The sequence below is a fragment of the Balaenoptera borealis genome (genome assembly GCF_965194805.1).
Source record: "Balaenoptera borealis genome assembly, chromosome: 14".
Classification (NCBI taxonomy): domain Eukaryota; kingdom Metazoa; phylum Chordata; class Mammalia; order Artiodactyla; family Balaenopteridae; genus Balaenoptera; species Balaenoptera borealis.
This window is the reverse complement of record NC_138875.1, coordinates 73,595,729-73,622,859: the sequence shown is the minus strand read 5'-3', so window position 1 is coordinate 73,622,859 and position 27,131 is coordinate 73,595,729. Positions and strand designations below refer to the sequence as shown.

At 53.7% G+C, this 27,131-nt stretch overlaps 1 protein-coding gene across 3 annotated transcripts in view; it reads left to right on the top strand.

Annotated features, from left to right (window-relative positions):
• TRPV4 (transient receptor potential cation channel subfamily V member 4) overlaps positions 1-24,692 on the top strand; it is a 37,082-nt gene extending 12,390 nt beyond the window's left edge. For 2 of the 3 annotated variants that reach the window (XM_082354452.1, XM_082354453.1), the window contains exons 2-16: positions 2,282-2,698; positions 5,653-5,825; positions 10,229-10,381; positions 11,101-11,241; positions 11,891-12,189; positions 13,678-13,857; positions 15,153-15,311; positions 15,684-15,776; positions 15,919-15,992; positions 16,702-16,867; positions 17,107-17,173; positions 19,956-20,272; positions 21,666-21,793; positions 23,401-23,522; positions 23,993-24,692. In XM_082354452.1, the coding sequence (XP_082210578.1) occupies positions 2,313-2,698; positions 5,653-5,825; positions 10,229-10,381; positions 11,101-11,241; positions 11,891-12,189; positions 13,678-13,857; positions 15,153-15,311; positions 15,684-15,776; positions 15,919-15,992; positions 16,702-16,867; positions 17,107-17,173; positions 19,956-20,272; positions 21,666-21,793; positions 23,401-23,522; positions 23,993-24,150 (2,616 nt within the window). In that variant the 5' untranslated portion in view covers positions 2,282-2,312 and the 3' untranslated portion in view covers positions 24,151-24,692. Of the gene's footprint in view, positions 1-2,281; positions 2,699-5,652; positions 5,826-10,228; positions 10,382-11,100; positions 11,242-11,890; positions 12,190-13,677; positions 13,858-15,152; positions 15,312-15,683; positions 15,777-15,918; positions 15,993-16,701; positions 16,868-17,106; positions 17,174-19,955; positions 20,273-21,665; positions 21,804-23,400; positions 23,523-23,992 lie in introns of those variants that run through there. The other variant, XM_082354454.1, reaches the window with a different exon arrangement.
• The last annotated feature ends 2,439 nt before the right edge of the window (positions 24,693-27,131 follow it).

The following is a 27,131-nucleotide window of genomic DNA, read 5'->3' as shown; positions in this document are numbered from 1 at the left end:
ACTGAGGGGGGATTTGAACCTGGGGCTGGCTGACTCCAGACCCCCTGTTGTGGAGTCCCCAGAAACCCTGGATGCCATCTGAGTTGAGATTTCTTAGGGCAGGGGGTGCAGGCGTGGTGGGGGTTTGAGTGGCTGCCTCCTCTGGCCTCCCCTATGGCGGGGGCTGTCCTGCCCCCGTGGGGCCCTGGGACGGGGTGCAGTAGTAAGGAGGGTGTTGACAGCAGAAGCACGTGCCCAATGCCTCCTCTTCCCCTGACCCTGGGTCCCCACTGAGGTGAACAGGACTGTGCCGGGGGAAGTCTAATCTTCCCCCTCAATGCCTGCACCCCAGTGGACACCCTCCCTGCCTCCACATACCCCCATTCCTGCATCACTAAGCCCAGACTCGTGTGGCAGCCGCTAGGGGTCTCCCTTTCCCACCTGGCAGGTGAATAGGAACTAATGTCTCCTGAAGTCGTACTAAGTGCTGGCATCAAGTGGGTGCTTCAAACTCCTGAGGGCACTGGCATTTCCCAAGAGCTTTAGGAGGAGGTGTGGTTACCCTGGTTTTACAGGTGGGGAAGCTGAGGCCCAGAGAGAGGAAGTGATTTGTCCAGGATCACACAGCTGCTAATTAACCAGGGCCAAGATGGGAACCGGGTATATCTGATTTCAACAACTGTGCTCCTAACCCTTACTTACTCCTTTGATTATAATCATTGAGAGCCCCAGTTTAATCCCAGGGTTGACACTGGACGTGCCTGATCTCATTTACTTCTTCCTGCAAACGTATGAAAAAAGCTACTACTATTGTACCCATTTTACAAATGAGGAAACTGAGGCTCAGGTAGCTAAAGTCACTTTCTCAAGGTCATGATGCACATAAATAGCACAGCTGGGGTTAGAACCCAGGCCTGGAAGACTCTAAAATCTAGGCTCTCCCTACCCTCTGGTGCCTAGAAGGGGGTCTGTCCCCGGCAGGAGCTCTGACCCTCTGTGTGCCCTGCTGCACCTGCCTAGAGAGGCCTCTTGCAGTGCCCTAGCCTTCCCTCCTGGCAGCCACAAAACAAACAAGGTGGGAACCAATCTTTGTTTTTCTGCTAATGTGTGGGGAGGGAGAGCTATAGAAAAGAGGGCTTTCCAGACATTTTCCTGCAGCCCAGGTGGGATGGTAGGAGTTCCAGGAAACTCGCCCTTGGTGTCCAGCCCTCCCAGTGGCGTGCTGCAGAGGGCAGGGGGCTGACAGCCAGCAGGGCCTTGCCCCTCCCTTGCCCTTCTCCTGGCTAAAAGTTGGGCCTGGGAGCCAGAGAGAGCTGGGTTCAAGTCCAACTCTTCTCCTTACGAGCTGTGTGACTTCCCCTCTTAAAGCTGCATTTTCCTCATCTGACAAATGGGAACAAATAATACCTTTGTCATCAGGTCGTGTGTCCATGTGGCACCCTTCTAGGTGTCAGGGACACAGCAGTGAATGAGACAGATGCATCCCCTATCTTCTGGTGCTTACAGCTCAGGAATTAACTAATCTCATGAACAAATGGTCAGGGAGGGCTTCCCAGAGGAATGGACATGAGCTGGGATTGCAGGTGGGCAGGAGTTAACCAGGCAAAGAGGGGAGGGAAGGGGTCAGCGCTTGGCACTGGGGAGCAGCATTTGAGCACTGTGGGAAGTTAACTAAATTCTCGGAACCTTGGTTTCCTGTTCTGTGAAATGGGGTCATAATGATGGTACTGGGAAATTGAGGGCTACTGACTCCCACAGTGGGTTCATGAGTATTTCTGAGCACCTAGTGTCCCTGAAGCATAGATTTGATGGTTATGTTTTAGTAGGTGCTTACAGTGTGGCAGGCACGGCACTGGCCACTGGAACACGTGCTCTCTGCTTCAGCATCCCCATTTCACAGGTGAGGAAACCGAGGCTGTGAACCATCCACTTTCGCATCACATGGTTGCTAAATGTGGAGCTTGGAACTTGAACCCTGCTCTGGGGGCCCCGAAGCTGGCTTGGTTGGCCAGGAGTAAGCCCCGGGCTCCAGATCTGGGGACCCAGTGTGACTCTGACGCCCTTTCTCCTCCAGCTAACGTCCAGGGTAGCTGGACCCGAGGCAGACTCATGTTTCCAGGTCCCTGAAAGAGGCTCTGTTGCAGCTCCTGCCGGGGGCTGGCGGCCAACCACATCTGGGAGTGGCCACCCTGAACCCCTGTCATTACAACGGTGGCTTTGAAGAAGCTGGTAGCAGTGTTGTTTGCCCACGTGGGAGGGGGCTTCCTGGAGCCGGCCTGACCCCCCTCCTGTTCCCTTGCAGGCCGAGCAGTGCAGACAGGTCCAGGGGCAGCATGGCGGATCCCAGCGAAGGCCCCCGCGCGGGGCCTGGGGAGGTAGCCGAGCCCCCCGGGGATGAGAGTGGCATCCCCGGCGGGGAGGCCTTCCCCCTCTCTTCGCTGGCCAACCTGTTCGAGGGGGAGGACGGCTCCCCGTCACCCTCTCCGGCTGATAGTGGTCGCCCCGCCGGCCCAGGCGATGGGCGACCAAACCTGCGCATGAAGTTCCAGGGCGCCTTCCGCAAGGGGGTGCCCAACCCCATCGACCTGCTGGAGTCCACCTTGTATGAGTCCTCGGTGGTGCCTGGGCCCAAGAAGGCGCCCATGGACTCGCTCTTTGACTATGGCACCTATCGTCAGCACCCCAGTGACAACAAGCGGTGGAGGAGGAAGGTCATAGAGTGAGTACTGCTGGCTGCCTGGCCGAGGGTCTCCTCTGTATTGAATCCATCCATCCATCCGTCCATCCATCCATTCACCCATCCATCCATCCTTCTATCCATTCATTCATTTGTCTACCTATTCACTCATCCATCCATCCACCTATCTGTCCACCTTTCTGTATACTTGTCTATCCATTCATCTGTCTGTCCACTTATCCATCCATCTGTATATCCATCCATCTGTGTATCCATCCATTATCTACTCATTCATTCATCCAGCTACCTATCTTTCCACCTAGCCATCCACTTGTCCAGTCCGTCCATCCATCCATCATCTACTCATTCAAGTATCTATCTACCCATCTATCCATCTGTCATCTATCTGGCCAATCATCCACTCATACAACAAACCTTCCATTTATCCACCATATACTTACCCAAAATCCATCCATTCTCCCATCTACTCACTGTTTATGTTCATCCAGCCAGTCAGCTATCAAACTATTCATAATTCATTCATTCATTTCATTTCCATGTCTTTCTTTTGTTCTCTTTCTCTTTCCCTCTCTTTCTCTGTCGTTAGCTACCCATCTTCCCATCTGCCCATCCACTTGTCCCGTTCATCTGTCCATCATCACTCATTCAAATGTCTATCGACCCATCTGTTCATCTGCTATCTCTCTGCCCAGCCATCCACCCATGAAAACCTCTCTCAGGCCTCTGTGTGTGTCTGGAGGACAGTCTTGAAGTCTGCAGATGTCCTGTTGTCACCTGGTCCTCCTCTGTTCCCCCTTGCTGATCACAGACTCATTTATGCCCTTGGATGAAGCCCACTCACCTCCTCAGCCCTTGCTTTGTTTCCTTTATTTATTCACTGAGCCACCGATTTGTTCGGTGACTGTTTCTGGAGCACCCACCACATCAGGTAGGGCGGTTGGCCCTGGGGCTCCAGGGGTGAGTCAGACCAGATGTTACCCCTACTCAGCTCAGACACTGAGTAGCTGTCACTGGTACCTTCAGTTTGGAGGGCAAAACAGGTAATAAGCAAGTGATTAGACAACTCACTTTGGGTGAGGTGCTGAGGTGGGAGAGGGGAGCTGTTACAGGAAAGGTAGTCCAGGAGGGCTTCCTGGAGCAGCCGACATTTACGCCCAACGCTAAGGGGTGAAAAAGGGCAGCCACACAGCGGGGGGGTGGTGGGAGGAAGGTATTCCAGGTGGAGGGAAGTGCGTGTACAGGGGCCCAAGGCTACAGAGGCTCAACGTATCCAAGAAATGGGGCCTCGCAGTCCACATGCTGTACTGGACAAATTGCATCACCTCCACTCAGAGGTGGAAACAGGCCCAGGGCAACAAAGTGCCCTGGTGTCCCATCCCTCCAAGGTCCCATTGGAAGTTGGTGGGCTCCCTGTCTCCCTTTCCCCTCCCTCAGATCCCCTCCTTCAAGACCTCATCCCCACCATTACCCCAGACAGCCAGGGCTAACAGCTTTGGGAGTGCTGCAGAGGAGTTGGGAGGTGGCTAAGCGGCTGAGGTCTTCAGAGACCCCGAAGGCTGCCTCGGTGAGGACTGGGGGCGAGGGTGTTATTTCATTTCATTTTTTGGCTCAAAGGTCACAGTTCAGGAGCAGATAAAATGGGGGCTGCCCTAGCCTGTGTGCCCCCGTCGTCAGGAAGCACCTCTTCCCCCTTCCCTGGCCCCCCATCACTGGAGGCGCTGCCCTGGGGTGTAAAATCTGGGGCCCGGGCAGAGGAAGGAGGGAGAGCGGCTGTCCACTCCCCCTGGTGAGCCGCTGGCTTTCTCTGCCCTGAAGCCCCTGCCTCAGTGTCCCTTCCCCCTCTGGCCCCGCCACCTCTGTTGTGGTTCACTCTCTGCTCCCCTACAGCCCCTCTTCTCCCTCCCCACCTCCGCCTCTTTCTCTTCTCCATCCTGTCTTCATTTCACAGATTGTCCTTCGCCCTCGTACGTCCCAGGCACTGGGTGCGTGAGGACACGACGCAGGCCATCCCTGCCCTCATGGTGCCCCTGGGCCACTGCTGCTCCAGCTCTTTGTCTCTCAAAACCTAGCACACAGTAGGTGCCCAATGAATGTTTATCGAATGACTGAATGAATGTGTGTTTTTTCCCTTTTTTCTTTCTCCATCGCTTCCTCTCCCCCAGCCCTCTCCATCTTGTTCTATCTCCACCTGCCTCTGTAGCTCGGCATTTCTCCCACACATACAGACTCTGGACACACAGTAGGCACTAAATAATAACAGGAATATCAGCTAACATTTATTGGGTGTTTACTTTGGTGGGGCCTGGACTAAGCACCTATGTGCATGGCCTCATTTGTCTCAAATGTTTGTTGAATGAATAAATCAAGGAGTGAATGATTGAATAAAAGATAGAGTTGCTTTATCTTTTAGTCTGGTGTTCCTCCTTTATTTTCTTACTATCTTTGTCTCTTCCAGTCTCTGGATTCTTAAGTACTTAGTAAATGACAAATGGATGGATGGAGGGAGGGTGGATGGGTGGGTGTGTGGATGGGTGGATGGATGGATGGAAGACTGGATGGGTGGGTGGGTGGGTGTGTGCGTGGATGGATGGATGGATGGATAGGTAGATGGATGGATGGGTGGATTGATGGGTGAATGGATGGGTGGATGGATGGATGGATGGATGGATAGGTAGATGGATGGATAGATGAATGGATGGGTGGGTGGGTGAATGGATGGGTGGGTGGATGGGTGGGTGGGTGGATGGATGGGCTGTGTGTTTCTTTCTGTCTCCAACCAACACACAGTAGGTACCAGGTAGAGTCTATTGGGATAAAACATTCCTTTGTGTCTCCAGATGTCTTTCTCCTCTCAGTCTGGTCCCTCCCTAGGGCTCCAGCTGCCCCCACCCCACAATCCCTGGGCCCCTAAGGCTAGAGACTGTGGGGTGGGCAGAGGATGAGCCCTCCTATCACCCGGCTTCCTCCCCCTTCAGGAAGCAGCCACAGAGCCCCAAAGCTCCCACACCCCAGCCGCCTCCCATACTCAAAGTCTTCAACCGGCCTATCCTCTTTGACATCGTGTCTCGGGGCTCCACCGCTGACCTGGACGGGCTGCTCCCCTTCTTGCTGACCCACAAGAAGCGGCTGACTGACGAGGAGTTCCGGGGTAAGCCACCCAGGAATAGCAGGTGGGCCAGCTGGGGGTTGGGGGAGGCCTGGCATTGGGGGCCCCCTTTCCCCTCAGCATTTTCCCTTGTGTTAGTGGGCTGCACTAGCCAGGAAGAGCACTGGACAGAGAGTCTGGTCCTGTGTGTCCTTTACCATATTACTTAACCTCTCTGTGCCTTTGCTGCCTTTCTTTGTTCATTCAGCCTTCATTTATGAAAAGATTAGTGTCATAGGTGAGCAGAGTCTACCCACCTGGATTCAAATCCCACCATTACCACTTAAGGGACGTGTGGCCTCTCTGGGTCTCAGTTTCCTCATCTGTACCCTGGGGAATAATAATAGCATAGTCCTGGCCTTTGAGGACAGAGAATTCCATAGTGCCAAGCACAAGGCAGCTGGGGTCCCAGGAGCTCCTGCCCCCTCTGAGGGGAGCTCTGGAGGCGGGAGCAGGGCATTCCTGCTTCTGCTTTGAGGCTCTGCCCCCCTCCCCGCCCAGCTTTCCGGCTCCCCGCTATAGGCTGGAGCTCAGTCACCATTGCCCTGGGACTTACTCAGCCCAGACAGCTCACTCTCCAGCCTCGTCCAGGCTCAGAACACCCACCTCGGGGCACTAGCTCCCTCCGCTACCCCAGGGCTTCCCTGCAAATCGGGGAAGGTGACCTGTGAGCCTCTCCATCCAAGTCAGCCACCTGCTATGTGCCGGGTGCCAGGTGAGCTGCAATTAACTGGCCTAGTGACCCCACAAATCCATATAAAATGTCGAGAATCGTGGCACCTGCTAGGAAGGAGGGCCTGTCTCGGGTGGGCCGGCCATGGTAACAGCTCGGGACTGACGAAGCTTCAGGGAGATCAGGGGCCATTTTTGGAGACTTTAGGTACTTCAAGTAAATTAAGTGAGAAAGTAGGCTGACCGGGTCTGCAGTATATTTTTCACATATACCTTTATCAGCCAGATTCTTTGAACACCAAAACGATACGATGCTGTATCATTGTGTCCATCAGAAGAGAATTACCGGACTTATAAAAAATATTCATTCATGGTGCCCAGCCAGGTGGTGTGGCCTCGTTTGGGGCACGAGCTTAGAGTCGCGGAGAGGGTCTTTGTGATGGTGTGAATCTCATTTGGAGATAACCCACGTTTAAGCCCCGGCCAAATGGCCCCACCTGGCCCCCCAAGTTCACCTGGCAAAAGTGGGGAGCTTTGAGGCGGAGTGAACCCCTGTGAGATGGGGATCATGGTGCCTGTGCTTCGGTGGACAGAGCAGCGCCAGGCTGGGCTTGCCAAGGCTTCTGGCTTCTCCTGAGTTCAGGACTGAGCTGAAAGGGGGCTCTAAGCCTAGGCTGGGAACCCCCAGGCCAGTGTGTCTGCATGAGGGTGGGTGGGGGACCCTAAGTTAGGCTGGGAGAGGGCCCTGAAATTGTACAGAATAATGCATCTGTAGAAGGGGCTTTACCGTGAGGCCCATTAATTAGGCTTCAGGCCCCTTGCTTGCTCTGGCCCCTTGTAGCCCTGGACCTAATCTGGAACTTGTAATTGTGTGTTCGCTTTCATTAACAGGATCCCCAAATTGTGTAAGTCTCAGGCTCCACAAAACCTGGATTTGCCCCTGTGGGTTTTTCTAGCCAGAGGCTCGTGAGCTCATTGATTCTTAGGGGAGTCAGTGACCGGCCCTCCCCTCCGCCCACACATAACCTCGAACTTGGCAGTTAACTTAGGGCCCTTGGCTCCAGCCTCCCCTCATCCCCACCGTGGGCAGAGCCACTTCGCCACCTGCTGGTGGAGTCCATAACTGCAACCCCTCCCCATTTCTGGGTAGCCGCCGTTCTTGGTGTCTTATACCAGGATCCAGGCTGTCAGCCCCGGACCCTGCTACAGCCTGGGCCTGGGGGTGTGGAAGTCCAAATCCAGGGTCTAGTTCCACATCCCACACAAACCACTTGAGTTCCTGTGGTTTGGAATTCCCTGCAGTGCCCACCTTGCCCCTTCGCTGAATGTGTATTAATTCAACAAGTGGTTATTGGGCACCTATCAAGTGTCAGGCTCTGTGCTGGTGTGGGGCAAAAGTGGTGAGTGAAGCAGATATGACCCTGTCCTCACGTTGCTCTCAGTCTTGAGGGTGAGACCAACTTGATCAAGCAATCACAGAAATAAATACACAATTACAAACTGTAATGTGTGTCCACAAGAGGCTGTATTGGACAATTTGACCTAATCAGGAAAATCTGGGAGAACTTCCGGGAGGAGGTGACACGAGCTGAGTCTGAATGAATTGCAGTTAGCCAGGTAAAAAGAGGTGGAGGAAGGATTAGAGAGGAGGTGAAAGAACAGCATGTGCAAAGGCCCTGTGGCTAACCATGACCAGAGTTGGACTCAGTCGCTATGTGGAAAGTGGATTAAAGGACGTCCAGAGAGGCTGGTGGAAACCAGGAATGTGAGAGAAATGGTGGCTGGGCCAGGTTGGCGGCAGTGGAGATGGAGCGTGGTGGAGGGGTTGGAGAAATAGGTAAAATTTGTGGGACTTGCTGGGGTAGGGGGGTGGATGTGGGGAGAAGGGAGGACAAAGATAAGAGTGACACAAAAGTTTTGGCTGGCTGGGGACACCATCATCTACGAAGGGGACACATGTAGACTGGGTTGGGGTTTGGGGAAGGAAAGATGACGAGGTCAGCGTGGAGAATCATGAGTTGCCTGACAATTAGAAAACGGACTTATTGAGTGTGGGTGTGTCTGGACAGAATCCCCAGGGGCCTCGGCCAGCATTTGGGGTCCCCTCCCCCTTATGCAGATGGGGAACTGGAGTCCGTTATCATTCAGTATATAGTTACCTGGTGTTGACTCTGGGCTGGGCCCCAGGGGTGTAGCGAAAAGTAGCCAGAACGAGGCTTGTCCGAGCAACCTCACTCCTAGGAGCGGTGGGACAGAAATTCAGGTCTCTGCGTTTTCCCCACTTCCCAGCACCTAGGGAGAGGCTCTAAAGCATTTCTCGTGGAGTAATAACTGCAGCAGTATTACTTATTGAAGACTGCTATCTGCCTGGCTCTGGGCTCATCAACAAATACCTATTAGCTCACGATTTCCCTTTTATATATATATAAATTTATTTATTTATGGCTGCGTTGGGTCTTTGTTGCTGTGCGCGGGCTTTCTCTAGTTGCGGCGAGCAGGGGCTATTCTTCGTTGCGGTGTGCGGGCTTCTCATTGCGGTGGCTTTGCTTGTTGCGGAGTGTGGGCTCTAGGCGCGTGGGCTTCAGTAGTTGTGGCTCGCGGGCTCAACAGTTGTGGCTTGCCTGCTCTAGAGTGCAGGCTCAGTAGTTGTGGCGCATGGGCTTAGTTGCTCCGTGGCATGTGGGATCTTCCTGGACCAAAGATCGAACCCATGTCTCCTGCATTGGCAAGCAGATTCTTAACCTCTGCGCCACCAGGGAAGTCCCACAATTTCCCTTTGTAACCTCAATTTAGCTAGACAAGAAACTGAAGCAGAAAAGGTCACACAGAAATCAGGAGCAAAGCCCAATTCGAGCCCCCAGAGACCTGGCTCCAGAGCGGGCCCCTCAGCCCACACCTGCCTCTCCCCGTCCTCATCCCTTTCCTGATCCCCGTCCTGCATCTGGCCGTTTTGCCCCCTGCCTGATTCACAGGGGAGTTCTCTTTTCATTGACTTGCTCTTTTAAAGATATAAATCAACTCACGTCACCATAAAAATTAATACAAGGGAAAGAAAATTGCAAAGGGACAGTAAGCGTTAGTGGGAGGTGTTAAGGACCCATTAGGACAAAATGAAGACCGACTTCACAGGAGGGGTTTGACAAGCAGATGAAACCTTGCACACTCGGGTTTTTACTGTTATTTATTGCTGCATCTGTAGAAGCCCCAAAATCCTCTAAGGTAATTTCACGTTCTCTATGGCTCACGGCCTCCACTTTGGGGAACGCCGCACTCCCTTCTGCTCCCCTCTATGGGCACTAGTGTAATCGCTTCATGGGAAAAGGATCTATGTGCAAATAGGCAGGCAAAGACTGCCTCCTGGGTCTGCTTTTAGAGGTTCACAGTCCTCATTAACAGATTAAAGGTTCTGAGAAGTCCTGTAGTGAAGAAATACGGTTGGCTTTGTTTAACCCAGCATTCCCCCTTTTTATTTGATTTTTAAAAATTCTCTCCAAATATGCTTTGGTAAACACCAACCTCTCTACAGGCTGCAGCTTCCCACGTTTTAAAAAACTTCTGCTCCTCTGAGTTTATTTGACCTTCTCAGTACCGTGGGGAGCAGATAGGGAACAGGCTCGGAGAGGAGGACCGACACGACCAGGACGTCTTGCTCCCTGCCCAGTGCCCTGTCCCCAGCTGCCCAGCAGTTTGGGCCACGGGCCGAGCGCCCCTCTCCTGCACGTTTCTCCTCACAGAGCCATCCACAGGGAAGACCTGCCTGCCCAAAGCCCTGCTGAATCTGAGCAACGGCCGCAACGACACAATCCCTGTGCTTCTGGACATCGCTGAGCGCACGGGCAACATGCGCGAGTTCATCAACTCGCCCTTCCGGGACATCTACTACCGAGGTGAGGCCCTGGGCCGGGCGGGGGTGGGGGGCACCGTCTTCACTTGTCCAACCATCCCCCCAACTGAGAGCTTCAGTCTGGGCCCCAAGTGCCAGCACGTCCCCAGGAACCAACTGTTGAATGAATGAATGAACAGACGAAAGAACAATAACTACCCCTTCCAACTTTGATATTTTGAGTTTCAGAATCAAAGGTTCCAAGGTTCTCAGATGCAATGAGCCAAAGGGGCCATGAACTTGGAAATCTGGACCCAAGATGCTCAGGTTCTGGGTACTCTGAGGCTTTGTTGTAATAGTTCTATGAGCCAACAGCTCAGAAAGGCACAGGTGTCACCAGTGCCAGCTCCCTGGGTCTAAATTCTGAGATCTCTGAATCCAACTTGACCTTTCAGATTCCTGGATATGCAGATTCAAAGGCTGTGAATTTTATATCCCAAATTCTATGAGACCATGATCCCGTTGTTTCCTCTAGGATGAAAGCCTCTTTTGAGTCTGAAAAGTTCCCACATTTGGGACCCTCCAAGTTGGATATCCCTTGAGCCTAAGATTCTGCTTGCATGATGCAGCAGATCTGGGACCTCAGGCATCAGAGACTCCACATCCGGGAATGTCTGAAGGTCTATTTGCTGCCCTCGGGTGGATTTCTCCCTTTTGCACCCCAGTGCCTCCCACGACTGGTCGGGTCTCTGCCCCCGGTGACTGTCCCCCACCCCATCCCAGGCCAGACCGCCCTGCACATCGCCATCGAGCGCCGCTGCAAACACTATGTGGAGCTCCTGGTGGCCCAAGGTGCCGATGTTCACGCCCAGGCCCGGGGACGCTTCTTCCAGCCCAAGGATGAGGGAGGCTACTTCTACTTTGGTGAGGAGGGGCCCGGTGGGGCCTGGGGCCCACGGGGGAGAGGCTGGGGGTGGGGGGTCTATGGTGGTGCTGGCAGCCCTGACCCCTCCCCAAACAGCCAGGGCTGCGCTGGCCACGGGCCCAGACAGCACCCGGTACACAGGCCGCCTTGCTGGTCTTGGTCACTGAGGTCTTGTCTTTGAGGAGTAGAGCATCACCACACTGCCCCGAGCCTCAGCTTCCCCATCTCTACAGTGGGGATCGTGATGGGATCCGAGGGCTGTGATGGGCTGTCCCCGCCCCTTAGCACTCGCACCCTCCAGTCTGACTTAAGCTGGGACTGATGGTCGCGTTGCAGGGCCCAAATTCCATCACCGCCATGGGTCCCAGTTGGACCCATGAAAGATTTTAAATTTCACCCCTGCTCAAAGGCACATGTTATTTGGGGTTCAGGCACAAAGTCCCTTAAAGAATCCCTCACGGCCTCCAAGTCACACGCCGCCCCCCCCCCAAATAGCTGCCTCCGTCTACCCGGGGGCACCGCCTCCAGACACGTGCAGTCGGCCGGGGCTCGTCCATGTTGACCGTGCGCACTGCGTCCATTGTCACGGCGTCTGCCCCTGAGTGTCCACCCCCGGGGCCCCGTCACTGACCGCCCCCCCACCCACAGGCGAGCTGCCCCTGTCGCTGGCGGCCTGCACCAACCAGCCCCACATCGTCAACTACCTGACAGAGAACCCGCACAAGAAGGCAGACATGCGGCGCCAGGACTCCCGTGGCAACACAGTGCTTCACGCGCTGGTGGCCATCGCGGACAACACTCGCGAGAACACCAAGTTCGTCACCAAGATGTACGACCTGCTGCTGCTCAAGTGTGCCCGCCTCTTCCCCGACAGCAACCTGGAGGCCGTGCTCAACAACGACGGCCTCTCGCCCCTCATGATGGCCGCCAAGACAGGCAAGATCGGGGTGAGTGCAGGGCCGGGGGCACACACCCATTCTTGCCCCTCCATTCACACACACACACACACACACACACACACACAGGGGAGGGACTGCTGCTGGCATGCATTATTATTAATATGCCACCCACCTCCCATCCTGCCAACCCCAGTGTGCAGATGTTCCAGCTCAAGAACCTGCTATGGCTCCCTATTGTCCAGCCAAGCTATTCAACCTCATCCCAGAGCCTCTCTGCTCCTCCCACCCCACTGGATGCTCACTGCCCCATTCCCACCAGCCAGGGCAAGCCACTGACAGAGAACTGAGTCCCAGAGCTGCAGCCCTGCAGTACTCCCCTCTACTCCATGGCAGGGGTCCTGGCTCAGCCTCTAACCTGCTGAGTGGCTGTGTGCCAGTTGCTTCCCTCTCTGGCCTCACAGCACAGGGCCTAGAGCAGGATTTCTCAGCTTGGGCACTACTGACATTTGGGTCTGGATGTTCTGGGGTGTGGGGCTGTTCTGTGTCATTGTGGGATGTTTAGCTGCATCCCTGGCCTCGACCCACTAGATGCCAGTAGTACCCCCCACCGATTGTGACAACCCCAAATGTCTCCAGACATTGCCAAATTGTCCCCTGGTGGGGGGCACCCATCGCCCTGATTGAGAACCAAATCTGGGGTTCTCTAGAGTCAGGAGCACCTGGGTCCAAGGCCAGGCTCTGCCACTTCCCAGCATGTCACCTCAGGCATCTCACCTCTCTGTGCCTCAGTTTCCTCATCTGTAAAATGGGGATAACAATAGTACCCTGTGGTATAGTGTTCTGACAACTCAATGAGGTGATCCACTTAAAGCTGTTAATAAAGATCCTGGGATGGGTAATAAGTGCTCAATAATCGGTAAGGGTTATTATTCCTCTATTAAAAATATAGCAAAAAATTACTAAAATCACAATTATACCAGAGTCCTGAGGCGGTAGAAAAGGCCTAGGTTTAAAACCTGTCTTTGCCTATTGGGCTCTGTGGCCTGGGGGGACTCCCACCCGGATCTGTTCCCCAGTTCCCCTGTGTGTAAGCCAGAGATAGTAGGAGTAGCAATAAGAAGGACCGAATAGGATAATTATTACTAGATTTAACTGATCAGTAAGATTGATTAATTGCTGTCTTAATTACGTAAAGAAGACACTCATGACAACTCAGGTTGTTAAGGCTGACCTGGGTTCAGTCTGGCTTCAGTGGGCTGTGTGGCCTCAGGGGGCATCCTTCTTTTCTCTGAACCTCTGTTCGCTCATCTGTCAACCAGGATGGTAAGGGTAGGGATTAAACAAGATGATGTGAGGCAAGGGTCCAGCATACAGCAGGTGCTCAGTAAATATTTTACCCTTCCCTCCATCCTGCTCTCTGGGGAGGTGCTATTTGATGGGCTGGCCCAGCTCCCAGGGTCCCTCCAATGTGTGTGGCCCAGCAGCAGTGCTCCCCGTCCCCCAGAGGACCCCCTGACCCTCCCTCCTCCCATGCAGATCTTTCAGCACATCATCCGTCGGGAGGTGACAGACGAGGACACCAGGCATCTGTCCCGCAAGTTCAAGGACTGGGCCTACGGGCCAGTGTATTCCTCACTCTATGACCTCTCCTCCCTGGACACGTGTGGGGAAGAGGCCTCTGTGCTGGAGATCCTGGTGTACAACAGCAAGATCGAGGTAGGCATCAGGGCAGGAGATGGGGCCCAGTGAAGGAGGGGCCCAAAGTGGTGGGTCTGTGAACTGGATGCAGAAGAAGAGGCCAACTAAGTGCCCAGAACAGCATCTGGCACTGGGGGGCAATGGGAGGTTGTAAGGGTCGGGCTTCAGGGGCAAGCAGGACTGGTTCAGGATCCTGGCTCTGTAACTTACGTGCTGTATGACTCAGGACAAACGACCCAACCTCTCTGAGTTGCAGCTTCCTCTTTTGTACCATGTGGATAAAGATAGAGCATTTCCCATTGGGTTGCTGGGGGGACCAAATGAACAGCCTGGCGCAGGGTAAACATTAGGTGTCAGCTATTATCATTAGCATTTGTTATATGAAGTTTTTAGAAGTTCTTTTTTTTGACTTAGGAATATTTTATGAACATCGTTCTGCACCATTAAATATTCTTCTGCAATATCATTGCTGCATGGAAATGTACCACATTCTAATTAACCATTCCTCTATTCTTGGTCATTTGGGTTTGTTTCTGCACTTAACTATCAGGAATAACACTGCAGTGACATCTTTGTGACTACATAATTGCACAAATCCTTGATGATAAAGAGACTCAAGTCGTTAAAGGGACAGGATGCTGTACAAATGGGGCAGAAAGTGCTGGGGCCTGGGTGCAGAAGGTCTCCCTTCTAGCCCCGGCTCTGTGAGCCTGGACAGATGCCTTTCCCCTACCAGAGCTCACTTCCCTCATCTTTGAAATTAGTGACCAACTTGATTTAGATTGGGGATGGTGGGAAGTTTAGCATCTCTGCTGCAAACTCTGATTGATTGGTAGTGTCTGCCCAGGGAACTGTATAGAGGACTATTGTGTGGGACTCAATTATTGATGTCTGTCCTGGGTTCAGAATTGGAAAATTGTGGTGAGTCAAGTATTTATTATCCTTGGGCTAAATTTCCAAGTCCCACTTCCTGAATCAGAATTTCTGAGGTTGAAACCCAGGGATTTATATTTTTAACAAGCTCCATAGGTGATCTTGCTGCCAGCGGCTTGGCACCATCCACAGATTGGAGTTTGGGGAACCACAAGAATAGATATTCTTTAGGGATCTTTCTAGCTCTGGGTTCTTTGAGTCTAGAACAGGCTGGAAAGGTAAGTTGGGGCAGAATTGGGCAGAGCCTCGAATGCTGAGCCCAGAAGTTTGGGTGTCGTTGAAGAATGAGTTAGGAGGAAAAAGTGCTCCCTGGGCAGAGGGTGGGGGAAGGCGTACTGGAGTCAGCCTGTCTAGCCCCCTGACCACCCCGCCTTCCACAGAACCGCCACGAGATGCTGGCCGTGGAACCCATCAATGAACTACTTCGGGACAAGTGGCGAAAGTTTGGGGCCGTTTCCTTCTACATCAACGTGGCCTCCTATCTGTGCGCCATGGTCATCTTTACCCTCACCGCCTACTACCAGCCGCTGGAGGGCACTGTGAGTGACCGCGAGCCAGGCAGAAGCTGGGGCACAGCGGGGTCCCCCGTGGGAGGGACTGGAGAAGGCTTAGGGATGGATAGGGGGAATTCCCTGGCGGTCCAGTGGTTAAGACTCCGTGCTCTCACTGCTGAGGGCCTGGGTTCAGTAAATCCCTGGTTGGGGGAACTAAGATCCCACAAGCTGTGTGGTGCAGCCGGAAAAAAAAAAAAAAAGAAACGGATGGGGAGGTGCCTACCCCACACCTAGGGGGAAGAGGGTGAGGGAGGAGGCGCCACAGGAAGTAGATGTTCGGGGCATTGGGGAGCATATGGATCTGGGACCAGATGTTGGTGGGGCTGGGGGAGGACTTGCATGCTCCCTGCCCCCCAGCCGCCATACCCTTACCTCACCACGGTGGACTACCTGAGGCTGGCCGGCGAGATCATCACGCTCTTCACCGGGGTCCTGTTCTTTTTCACCAACGTGAGTGCTTGGCCTCCCCCCTCATCCCCCCGCCCACCCTGCCCATCCCCCTCCTCTCCCTCCACCTCTTTTAGCTCCATTCTCCTCCCCTCCGCACTTCTGTTGGCTCCACCTCTCTCACACGTCCCCTCCCTTCCTCCAGATCAAAGACTTGTTCATGAAGAAATGCCCTGGAGTGAATTCTCTCTTCGTTGATGGCTCCTTCCAACTACTCTAGTGAGTAGAGGTCCCTGGGGTGGCAGCTTCTGGGTGAGGAAGGTGGGGTTGGGAGGGACATCATCCAGGTTTGGTGGTTGGATGGGGGCTGACTCTGTTAGGAGTGAATTCACCCAGCCTGATCAGGACAAGGCCAGTGTCAAGCAAAAGGGTCTTCTGGTTAAAGCAAGATTCTGGTTGCTAAAGAGTTATCACCATATACACCATGGATAGAAATAATTTAACCTCTTATGCTTGTGATTAATCGCTAATGTCTGCCAGGAGTGCCCATGTTAAGAATCTTGAGGCTGTGTCTGTGTTTAGTGGGAAAGAGTGCTGGGATTGATTAATGATGTCTGCCTAGGGCACAGGATGTTTTGTTACGTGTGTGTTACTTCTTTTCCCTTTTCCTTAGAGTTAGAGAACAATGAAAATTCACTTAGCCACAAAATCACCACTGAACACCACTGAATCTTTCTCTACCAATTCCAAAGGACATCACTTTGGGTTCTGGTAGGGCCTCAGGGCCATTACACACGTATCAGTTGCCAATTAATTGAGCGTTCTGGTTAACAGGATGCTGGGGAACCCAGTGAATCCACATGGTTTCTCTTCTGGGTGTCATTGGACTGTCCTACTACCTAGAGGGCTTGAGGGCATGCCTCCCCCTCCAGGGCCTCATTCTCCCCTCTCCCCTTTGGCCCCTCTTGTGATCTCTGCTGCCCTGTAGCTTCATCTACTCTGTGCTGGTGATAGTCTCGGCGGCCCTCTACCTGGCGGGGATTGAGGCCTACCTGGCCGTCATGGTCTTTGCCTTGGTCCTGGGCTGGATGAACGCCCTTTACTTCACCCGTGGGCTGAAGCTGACGGGGACCTATAGCATCATGATCCAGAAGGTATGGGGTGGGGGGGTTCCCTCTGGACTTGCATGTCCTCGGAGGAAGCCACACACACCATATATGTACAGACAGTGCTGGCGGCCTTGAGGCTGTGGGGCGCTGTGGGGGCAGTGGGCAGGGCCTGGACATCGGAGAGGGACGGAGTGGAGCTGGAGAGAAGATTTGGGAAGAGGTGTTGGGAAAGTGAGAAACCACGTGTCTCATCTTTGCCTCCATATTCCCGCCGGGGTCTTTAGATCCTCTTCAAAGACCTTTTCCGCTTCCTGCTGGTCTACTTGCTCTTCATGATTGGCTACGCTTCAGGTGAGCTCCGGGTGCCCAGGTGGGCCTGGCGGGGGTGGTACCGGGACTGGAGCGGCCACTGCAATGTGTGGAGGAAAATGCCCAGCATTTGTAGAGTTCTCATTGTGTGCCTGGCACTGGGCTAAGTCCTTTCCCATTCCTGCCTCATTTAATCCTCCCAACAAGTCTGTAAGAGAAGTGCCTTTCTTATCACCTTTTACAGATAAGGAAACCAAGGCTTAGAAAGGTTAAATAATGTGCCCAAATTCAAAAGCTAGGGAATGGTAAAACTGGTGTCTTAGCTATTGTTGCAAAAGAAGCCACCCAAAACTTAGTGGCTTAAAACAACCACCACTGATGATTACGTTCAAGTCTGTGGCCCAGCTGGGTGGTTGTGCCGACCTGGGCCAGGTTTGGCTAATCTTGATGGGCTCCTGTGTCTGTGCTCAGCTGGCGGGTTGGCTGCTGGCTGACTGGTGTAGCTAGGGGGTGGCCTCTGTTGGGGGTGACTTCGCTGTCTTCCCCAGGGTCACTCATCTCCAGCCGGCTAGCTTGGACTTGGTCACATGGTGGTCTGAGGGTTCCCAGAATGTGAGCAGAAGTGTTCCAGGTCACTGCCTGGCACAGCATCAATTCTGCTTCACCCTATTGGCCAAAGCAAGTCTTAAAGCCAGCCTTGATTCAAGGAGTGGGGAAATAGACTCTACCCTCTTGGTGGCAGGAGCTACAAAGCCACATTGAAGGGGTGTGGTTACAGGGGAGGGTGCCTTTTAATCATTCATCTACCAGCCCAGGTCTTTCTTTCTTTTTTTTTTTTTTTAATAAATTTATTTATTTTATTTTTGGCTGCGTTGGGTCTTCGTTGCTGTGCGCGGGCTTTCTCTAGTTGTTGCGAGCGGGGGCCGCTCTTCGCTGCGGTGCGCGGGCTTCTCACTGCGATGGCCTCTCTTGTTGCGGAGCATGGGGTCTAGGTGTGCAGGCTTCAGTAGTTGTGGCTCGCAGGCTCAGTAGTTGTGGCGCATGGGCTTAGTTGCTCCGCAGCATGTGGGATCCTCCCAGACCAGGGCTCGAACCCGTGTCCCTGCATTGGCAGGTGGATTCTTAACCACTGCGCCACCAGGGAAGCCCCAGCCCAGGTCTTTCTTAAGGCTCAGCACTGGCTCCCTCTAATAGGCTTTCTCCTTGATGACCTGATGCTGTGGGACCTCAGTGGCACAGACCATGGGGGAAGGACCAGGGATGGGGAAACTAATCAAGCTGTTGGGCTGGTTTCCAAGGGGTGGGTGATCTGCCATCCAATGCCCAGTATCCAAAAGGGAGTGGCCAACTCAGGCTTCACCAGGCCACATTCACATCTGAGGAGGTTGGTCTAGGAACCAGCACTGGCAGCAGGAATCTGATGATGGTGATATTTTAACCCAGATGGTGCCAAGGCTCTGTGTGGATTATTTTGGAGAAGGAGAACTGTGGCCTTAGCTTAGCTGGGGAGAGAAGGACAGGGTCCAACTGCCCCTACCAGGAGTAGGACTGGGAAGAACTAGACAGATTGTCAAGGGTTCTCCAGTGGTTTGAAAGTCATATCAAGAGTCCAGCCGTACCACAGTCCTAAATATAGAAACTGAGGCAGAAACCTAGGGGTTAAAGTAGCAACTTAGTGGTCAGCTTGGTCCCAGGGCTTCTCCTGCTAGGGAACACTAGATCTGCATTCTGAGGCTGACATATCCCAAACATGGTACATGTGCTGCTGTTTTCCACTATTGTGCCCATGACAGACATTGCTAATGGATCACAGAATCCTTCTCAACACATATTTCAGCAGTTGCTACAGAATTGAATAGCGTTAGTATATGAGTTGGAACCTGCTTACTGTAATCCCAGGTTGAAGGCATGGTGACCGTCTATGCCCCACTGACTGAAGGGGCTCAGCCCCCTCATGCTCCCTGCTGTGAATGGTGTAGGAGCAGATGCAGATGTTGGTGCTAAACTGTGTTGAGAAGGACTCTGAAGCTTCGTCTGGGTTTAGTGGGAAGGGATGAACACCACGATCAGTTTGAGATGTCTGGAGGGGGTGAGGGCCTTAGTGAGAACGGCTTCTTCCACCCTTCCTCTCTGAGCTGCCGTGAGCTGGGAAACAGGAGCATGCGAGAGAGTCTGCCCCCAGAATGCTGGCATTCCAGGCTCCCAAGACCTCTAAGAACAACAGGCTCGATGAGGTTTTTCTTAGCCTTGGCACTGCTGACATTTGGGATCAGATAATTCCCTGTGGTGGGAACTGTCCGGTGCACGGTGGGATGTTGAGCAGCATTGCTGGTCTTTTTTAAAAAATTTTTTTGGCCATGCCGCATGGCACGTGGTATCTTAGTTCCCTGACCAGGGATCGAACCCACGCCCCCTGCAGTGGACGTGCGGAGTCTTAACCACTGGACCACCAGGGAAGTCCCAGCACCCCTAATCTTTACCCACTAGGTGCCACTAGTGCTCCCCTCTCCAGCTGTGACAACCAAAAATGTCTCTAGACCTACCAAAGGTGCCCTGGGGGAAAAATGACTCCTGGTTGAGAACCACTGGACTAGGTCCTGGGAGCCTCTTCCTTGTTAACAAGAGTTTGTGGACAGAGCAAAGGCTTTGCATGCAGGAGGGCCCAGATGTGACTGCTGGCTTGGCTTCCACGCTCAGTGACCTTGGGCCAGCGCTATCCCCTAACCAGGCCTCAGCGTTCCCCTCCATCAAATGGGAAGGGTCCTCCCCACTTCTCAGCCGGCGTCCTCACCCTCGGTGAACATCACCGCCGTCCCTCCCACAGCCCTGGTCTCCCTCCTAAACCCGTGTGCCAACATGAAGATGTGCAGCGAGGACCACACCAACTGCACAGTGCCCACGTACCCCTCGTGCCGTGACAGCGAGACCTTCAGCACCTTCCTCCTGGACCTCTTCAAGCTGACCATCGGCATGGGCGACCTGGAGATGCTGAGCAGCACCAAGTACCCCGTGGTCTTCATCATCCTGCTCGTCACCTACATCATCCTCACGTTCGTGCTGCTCCTCAACATGCTCATCGCCCTCATGGGGGAGACGGTGGGCCAGGTGTCCAAGGAGAGCAAGCACATCTGGAAGCTGCAGGTGAGGCCCCAGGGCTCCCATCCCCATCCTGCCCTCCACTCTTCTCCTTCTGAGATGGGCCCACCTGACCCGCCTCACCTCCTCGGCCTTGTGCTCTGGGCGAGCCGCACCATCTCATTCTGCCTCCACTGCCCTGTCTGTAAAATGGGCACCGAAGACTGCCATCTGTTCCCCAGAGCCGCCTAACACATTTCCAGGTGGCTTCTTGCCTGACCACTAGCAGTGGGCTCAGATTCCCTCGTGGTCCGGTTTGTGGTATACAGTCAGCTTCACGCGGCTCCGCTGAGTGAGCTCTGTCGGCACAGGAAATGCTCAAAGAGCATCACATTTCACATTTCAGTGAGGGTTCTGCAGTGAGCACGGGGGGCAGCTTCCATGCCCCACCCTGGCCCAAGAGACAAGGCTGGCATGCGTACAGGCCCCCCCAGAGCCGGGAAGCATCAGCAATCCCGTCAGAGGGGCTTTTACCAGCCCAGGGGGAGCTTCCAGGTTCCCCGCCTGCCCCCCGCCAAGCAGATGTGGTTGGATGTAGGTGCGGGCCTCGTGGGTGCTGGGGAGCTGCTGCCTTTGCTTCCCACAGGTTTCCGTGCAGTCCTAGACAGCAGAGGCCCTGGGGGTGGGGGTCACAGCCCGCCTGGGTGCATGCAGTTCAAGAACTGGGGTTCCCAATAAATTCAGTGTCTCTGCAAGGCCCGGGAACGCAGCGTCCCCATTTACCATCACGTGGTACATTTCCAGGAAAAGGCGCAGTGAGAAAAAACTCCAAGGTCCTCCTCCCAGGTCTGGGTCTCAGGGAACCATCTGGACCTGCTCTTAACCTTTATCCATACCGCTTACTTCCCTGGGCCTCAGTTTCCCCACTGAGTATAACTCATAAGATGCCACTGGCAGCCTATGGACTGGATTTGACCAGCCCAGATTTATTTTTTTCCTGCATCACCATATTTTTTTTTTTATTAGTGCAAAACTTTTAAATTAAGAGATGTCATAGAAGAATCCAGATTTCTGGCCTTTCTTGAACGGTTGGAAGCCTGGCAAGGGGAGCTCACATTCCTGCCTGGCAGCGCTCAGATAGATGAGAGGTGGCTGCTTCCTTTACACGGGGTGGGGGACCTGCACCCCCCGGTCTGCCCCAGTCCCCACCCCTCCCTGGGGATGCCCAGCACCGAGGGGGCACATGGTGTCCTGGGGCACAGGATGTTGATCCTTCTTCATTCATTTTCTTCTGCCAGGCCCCTGTGGGTATTTGAGTTTTTAATCCAGAGGCAGTGGGAGCTGGGAAGCCTAGTTCTTTGCCCAGACTGGCCCATTGAATCATTCCTGCCTTGAGAGCAGTTAGGCGAGGCTGGGGGCAGCTCACCCACACCTGCCCGCCCTCCCTCCCTCCCCGCAGTGGGCCACCACCATCCTGGACATCGAGCGCTCCTTCCCTGTGTTCCTGAGGAAGGCCTTCCGCTCCGGCGAGATGGTGACCGTGGGCAAGAGCTCGGACGGCACTCCAGACCGCAGGTGGTGCTTCAGGTGAGGCCGGGTGAGTGGGCAGGGCAGGACCATTGGGCCTCCTTACATTTTCTACCCATTGCCACTTCCCGAGCCACTGAGGCCCCCATGGGCCCAACCAGAACTCAGTTCCACCGGCTGATCTTGAGCCAGTTGGTTTAGTTCTCAGCCTTGGTTTCTTCATCTGTGAAATGGGGACAATGATAGCATCACTCCCTCAGCCATCTGTGTGGATTAGACGGGTTGGCACATGAGATGTGCGCGGCCAGCACCTGACGTACGTTGGGACAGATTTCCCCCCCCCCCCCGCCCCCCCCATGCAACCAGTGTTACTGCTCTGTCCTTTGCTGGAGGAAGCGGACTCAGAGGCGGGTTCTCATCACAGGGCACCGCCCTCTGTCGGCGAACCAATGGGGTGGGTTTCAGGTCTCCGGCTGAAAGGGGGAATCTGAGCTATCAGCAGCTTCCAGGGCTTGGGATGTTACCCAGATGCACAGGGAATGCCAGCTTCTTAGGGGAACCCCTGGGTGAATCTTTTCTTTTAAGGGGACTCTGTAATGTGGTTGCCAGCACAGAGCGTAAGCATCATGTTTGGAGTCAGGCAAAGTCAGTTTCCGCTATGATAGCCCCCACCTCACAGGCCAGCTAGTCAGTCCTGTTCAATTTGAATTTGAAGTTCAAGCCCCGACTGTGATTTATCAGCTTTGTAACCTTGGATGAATAGTTCAAGCCTCAGTTTCCTCATCTGTAAAATGGGAACAGAGAATGTATCTTCCTTGCTGGGTCCTGACCCATAGGAAAAAATGCTCAAAAAATGGAAACTGAATGAAAATAACTTAAAAATAATTTTAGAAAGGAAAAATTATCTTGAGCCCATTTGGGCCCAAAAGGGTATAACCTGACTTTAGGAGGGTGTCTCAATAATAAGAGTGAGAATATCAAGAAGGAGGGTGTCCATCTTCAGATGAATGGATATATACCCGTACAAATAAGGTCTTTCCACACAATGGAATATTATTCAGCCATAAAAAGGAATGCAGTACTGATCCGGGCTACATTGTGGATAAAACTTGAAAACATGATGCTAAGTGAAAGCAGCCAGACACAAAGGCCACATGCTGAATGATTCTACTTACATGAAATGTCCAGAATAGTTAAGTTCATAGAGAAAGAAAGTAGAACAGAGGTTACCAGGGGCTGGTGGGAAGGGGAATGGGGAGTTATTGCTTAATGGGTACAGAACTTCTGTTTGGGGTGATGAAAATGTTTTGGAAATAGATAGGGGTGATGGTTGCACAATCTTAGGAATGTATTTAATGCCATTGAATTGTACACTCAAAAGTGGTTGAAGGGGACTTCCCCGGCGGTCCAGTGGTTAAGACTCCGTGCTTTTACTGCCAGGACAGACACCTGGCAGGGAAACTAAGATCTTGCAAGCTGCGTGGAGCAGCCAAAAAAAAAAAAAAAAGTGGTTGAAATGGCAAATTTTATGTTATATATATTTTATCAGAATAAAAAAAAAGGAGGGTATGCTGGGAGGCTGGAACAGGGATGCTGCCTAGGGGTGGGGAAGGGGTGCTGTCTCTGGGGGGCTCCCCTTGACCCTCCCTCTGCTGTGGCCCCACCAGGGTGGACGAGGTAAACTGGTCTCACTGGAACCAGAACTTGGGCATCATTAACGAGGACCCCGGCAAGAACGAGAACTACCAGTATTACGGCTTCTCGCACACCGTGGGCCGCCTCCGGAGGGGTGAGTAGAGGGCAGAGTGGAGGGGTGGGGGACATTCAGGGGTGCAGAGGGGGAGCCCTGGTCCTCCTCATCACTGGTTTGTTTTGAGCAGTCCTGTTCCTTTTCTGGGACTCAGTGTTCACATCTGTAGAATGGAAGGGTCCGATGGGCTGGCCACTGAGCTTCCTCCGCTGCTTGTGAAGGCCTGGGGCCCCTCCGTTCCACTCAGCTGAGTGCATGAGATGCAGTGGAGAGGTCATGGGCACTCAGGCCTCCTGACCCAGGCTTGAATTCTTATTCTTTCATTTACTCCTGTGTGTTCCTGGGCGGACTCTGTGACCTCTCTGAGCCCCACTTTCCACCTCTATAAAACGGATAATATACCTCCCCCTTTAGATCACTGTGGAGTGCCTGGTACACAGAAGGTGCTCAATATATGCATGTGCACTCTCCGCCAACCCTCACCCTTCCCTCCGCCGCGCTCACTACAGATCGTTGGTCCTCGGTGGTGCCCCGCGTGGTGGAGCTGAACAAGAACTCGAACCCGGACGAGGTGGTGGTGCCTCTGGACAACGTGGGGAACCCCAGCTGTGACGGCCACCAGAAGAGTTATCCCCCCAGGTGGAGGACTGACGACGCCCCCCTCTAGGGGCTGCCGGCAGGAGTAGGGTCCCCTCCACCGCCCATTTCTAGTCCACCCGCATTTCGGCGGCACCTCCTGGGGTGTCCCCCGCACCCTCCTTCGACCCCCAGAGGTGAGGGCCAGGTGGAGACGCCAGGGGGGCCCCAGGACCCTCTGGTCCCCAGGCTCCTGCCTCCAGCCCCACCTCCCCACCCGGGCACGGGGCTCCTGGCCGCCTGTCTCACTCCCATGGAGTCACGTAAGCAACACCAGTCTCTCCGCCCACCGGGGCTCAGACCTGACCTCTCCATTTATTTATTTGCTCTGTTCTCAGGAAAGTGGCACAACCTCCGCCCCCAACTGGAGCCTGGCAGAGGCCTCAGGCCCCCGTCCCGGGTGCACTGCCGCCGGCTAAGCCCCCGGCCCCGCCCCACGCCCTGGCGGCACAGGCCACCCTGGGCTGGAGCGGGGTGGCTTTGCTGAAGGGCCGGGCCCTCGGGGTGGGGCTGCGCCTTCTGTGTGTTCTGTAGGGGATTGTGGGTGCTCAATAAATGTTCACTGATTGTGGAGACGGTGGGGAAGACGGTAACAGGCACGGGGATGACAGCACAGAGATGGACGAGCTAAGAGATGCTCGTGTCGGGGGGATGGGGCGGTGGGGATGAGAACAGAACGAGGCTTAGTAGTAACGACCAAGGTGATGTTTAGGGTGATGGTTGGTGGGGGCTGGACGGGGGTGGTGGCCTGAGAGATGGAGGTGAGAGTGGAGTGTGATGGGAAGGTAGAGACAAAGGGAGTGAGGAGAGGAGGAGTGCTGGCGGAGGGATAGTGATGCTGGGGGGAGATAGTAAATCTATCGAAATGCTGGGAGGGGGTAATGACACTGGTGGGGGAGAGTAATGCTAGTGGGGAGATTGTAAAGCTCATCATGGGATAGTGATGCTGGTGGGGGGACACTGATGTGCTGGTGGGTAGGAAAGCTGCTGGGAGAGGGCAGAGCAGAGGCGGAGATGACAGGCACAGAGATGGGTGAGCCATCCAGTGTCAGCAGCGGGGTGATGGTGAGGATGAGAGCGGCCTTAGTAAGGACAGTGGTGCTGACTGGAGCCGTGAGAGTGCTTGTGGATGGGACCGCGTGCCGTCGGGGCTGTGAATGTGAGCTGGAGTTGAAGGCCGACCTGCTTCCCTTCTGAGGGCAGCCATTCTTCCCAGGGTCACACGCCGCTGCTGATCAAGCCCCCAGGGCAGCTCCAAGCCTCTGGGCATGAGGAGGGGCCCCCAAAATACCCCATCCTGCTGCTCCACGCTGAAGTGGAGGAATCTGCAGCCAGCTGAAGTTTCCCTCTGACCTCCCAGGTTCCTGGTCCCGGCTTGGACTAGGTCTTACTTCCTCTCTGAAGCTTCAGTTGAGAAGAGCTTGGGTCTCTGAGGACCTGGCCAAGGGCAGCTGCAGTGGGAGACGCACAGGGCGTGGGGTCTCTAGACCCCAGTTCACACCCTCAGCCCAAACTGTGGCAATGGGTCACTTTACTTTGGGCCTCCATGTCCCCGTCTGTCAGAAGGATGTCATATAGTCTGTTCAGCTATATGAGAATGAAGGGGAGACTCATTGTATTACCGCTGAGGGTGGCTGAGGGGCGCCAACCTTCCCACAGACTCATTCTTTCCATCTCCCTCTACGTTGCTGATGGGCAGGGGCTCATGGGCTCTCCTCGTGATCCAGGGATGACCCAGCTTCTCCCAGGGCTACTTGCTTCCTCATTCCACCATTCTCAATGGAGGTCCCAAGAGCCACTCTGATTGGACGGACTTGGGTCACATGTCATGCCTGAGCCAATCCTGTGCTGGGGGAGGGGATGCCCTCCGGCTGAGCCAAGCCTTCTGGGTAACCGTGGGTAGGACCTAAACGCTGATCCTCAGTGTCCTCATCTGTAAAATGGGGCACAGCTTTTGTGAAGGTCAGGTGATTCCCTGGGCTTTTCAAAGAAGAGAGGATTGTGGTTGTGGTGTTCAAACAGTTATGTGTTTGGGGCAGCAAGTCAGAAAACTTACACTGGCTTGAAGAAAAGAATATTTATTGTCTCGGCAGGAAGTCCCAAGTTAGGGAGGGCAGTAAGGCTGGTTAATTGAGTCTCTGTGATTCATTAAGGGTTCTGCCAGCTCATTTATCCCTTCAAACATTTACCAGGCACTGTGCTAGGCACTACCCACCAGCTGTGCTGGCTTTCTCCTCACACAGGCCTCCATCAAAGAATCAAGATGGCGCCACTGTTTCAGGAATCACAGCCAGATTCGGCAGCATCCAGAGGAAGAAGGAGAAATGGTTCTTCCTGTGTCTCTTCTTATGAGGGAGGAAACCTTTCCCTGAAGTCCCCCAGCCAACCTCCCCTCTTGTATTATTGGCCAGAATTGTGTCATGTGTCCCATGCTTCAGCCAATCAGCAGGCTGGAAGCAGCAGTTGTCCTAAAGCAGCAGAAGGCAATATGGAGAAAGGTAGTTTCCCCAGCCAGGTCTCGGTTCTGTGGGAAAGGAGGATGGGGAAACCAATATTGCCTAGGCAGCCAGTAACATCTGCGACAGTCCTTCTCCCAGATGCCCACCCTCTACCCCATCTGGGCAACATTGTCATGGAAAACGGCTCTGACTTATTCTGGGGCTATAAAGAGGTCATTTCTCTAGGGGGTTTTGTGATGGGCTGGCCCACAAAATCAAAACACCCTCTCAACTCAAAGAGACTCCATAAATTATTGAGGTGAATGTTTAATTCATTCATTTTTTAAAAAATAACGAAATAATTGTAGGCTATGAATTTTCCTCTGAGAACATTTTCAGCTAAATATATATAGTAACTTTTTCAACTGTGATTTTCTAAATATTTGATGGTTTGGGTGTTGATATTCTATAACTCAAAAGCTGTTTAGGGGGAACTTAAAATATTTTCAGGCCATTGAGATTTTGTTTGTTCCTGTAAGATCTGAAAGATGACCTTTCCCAATGTCCTTCAAAA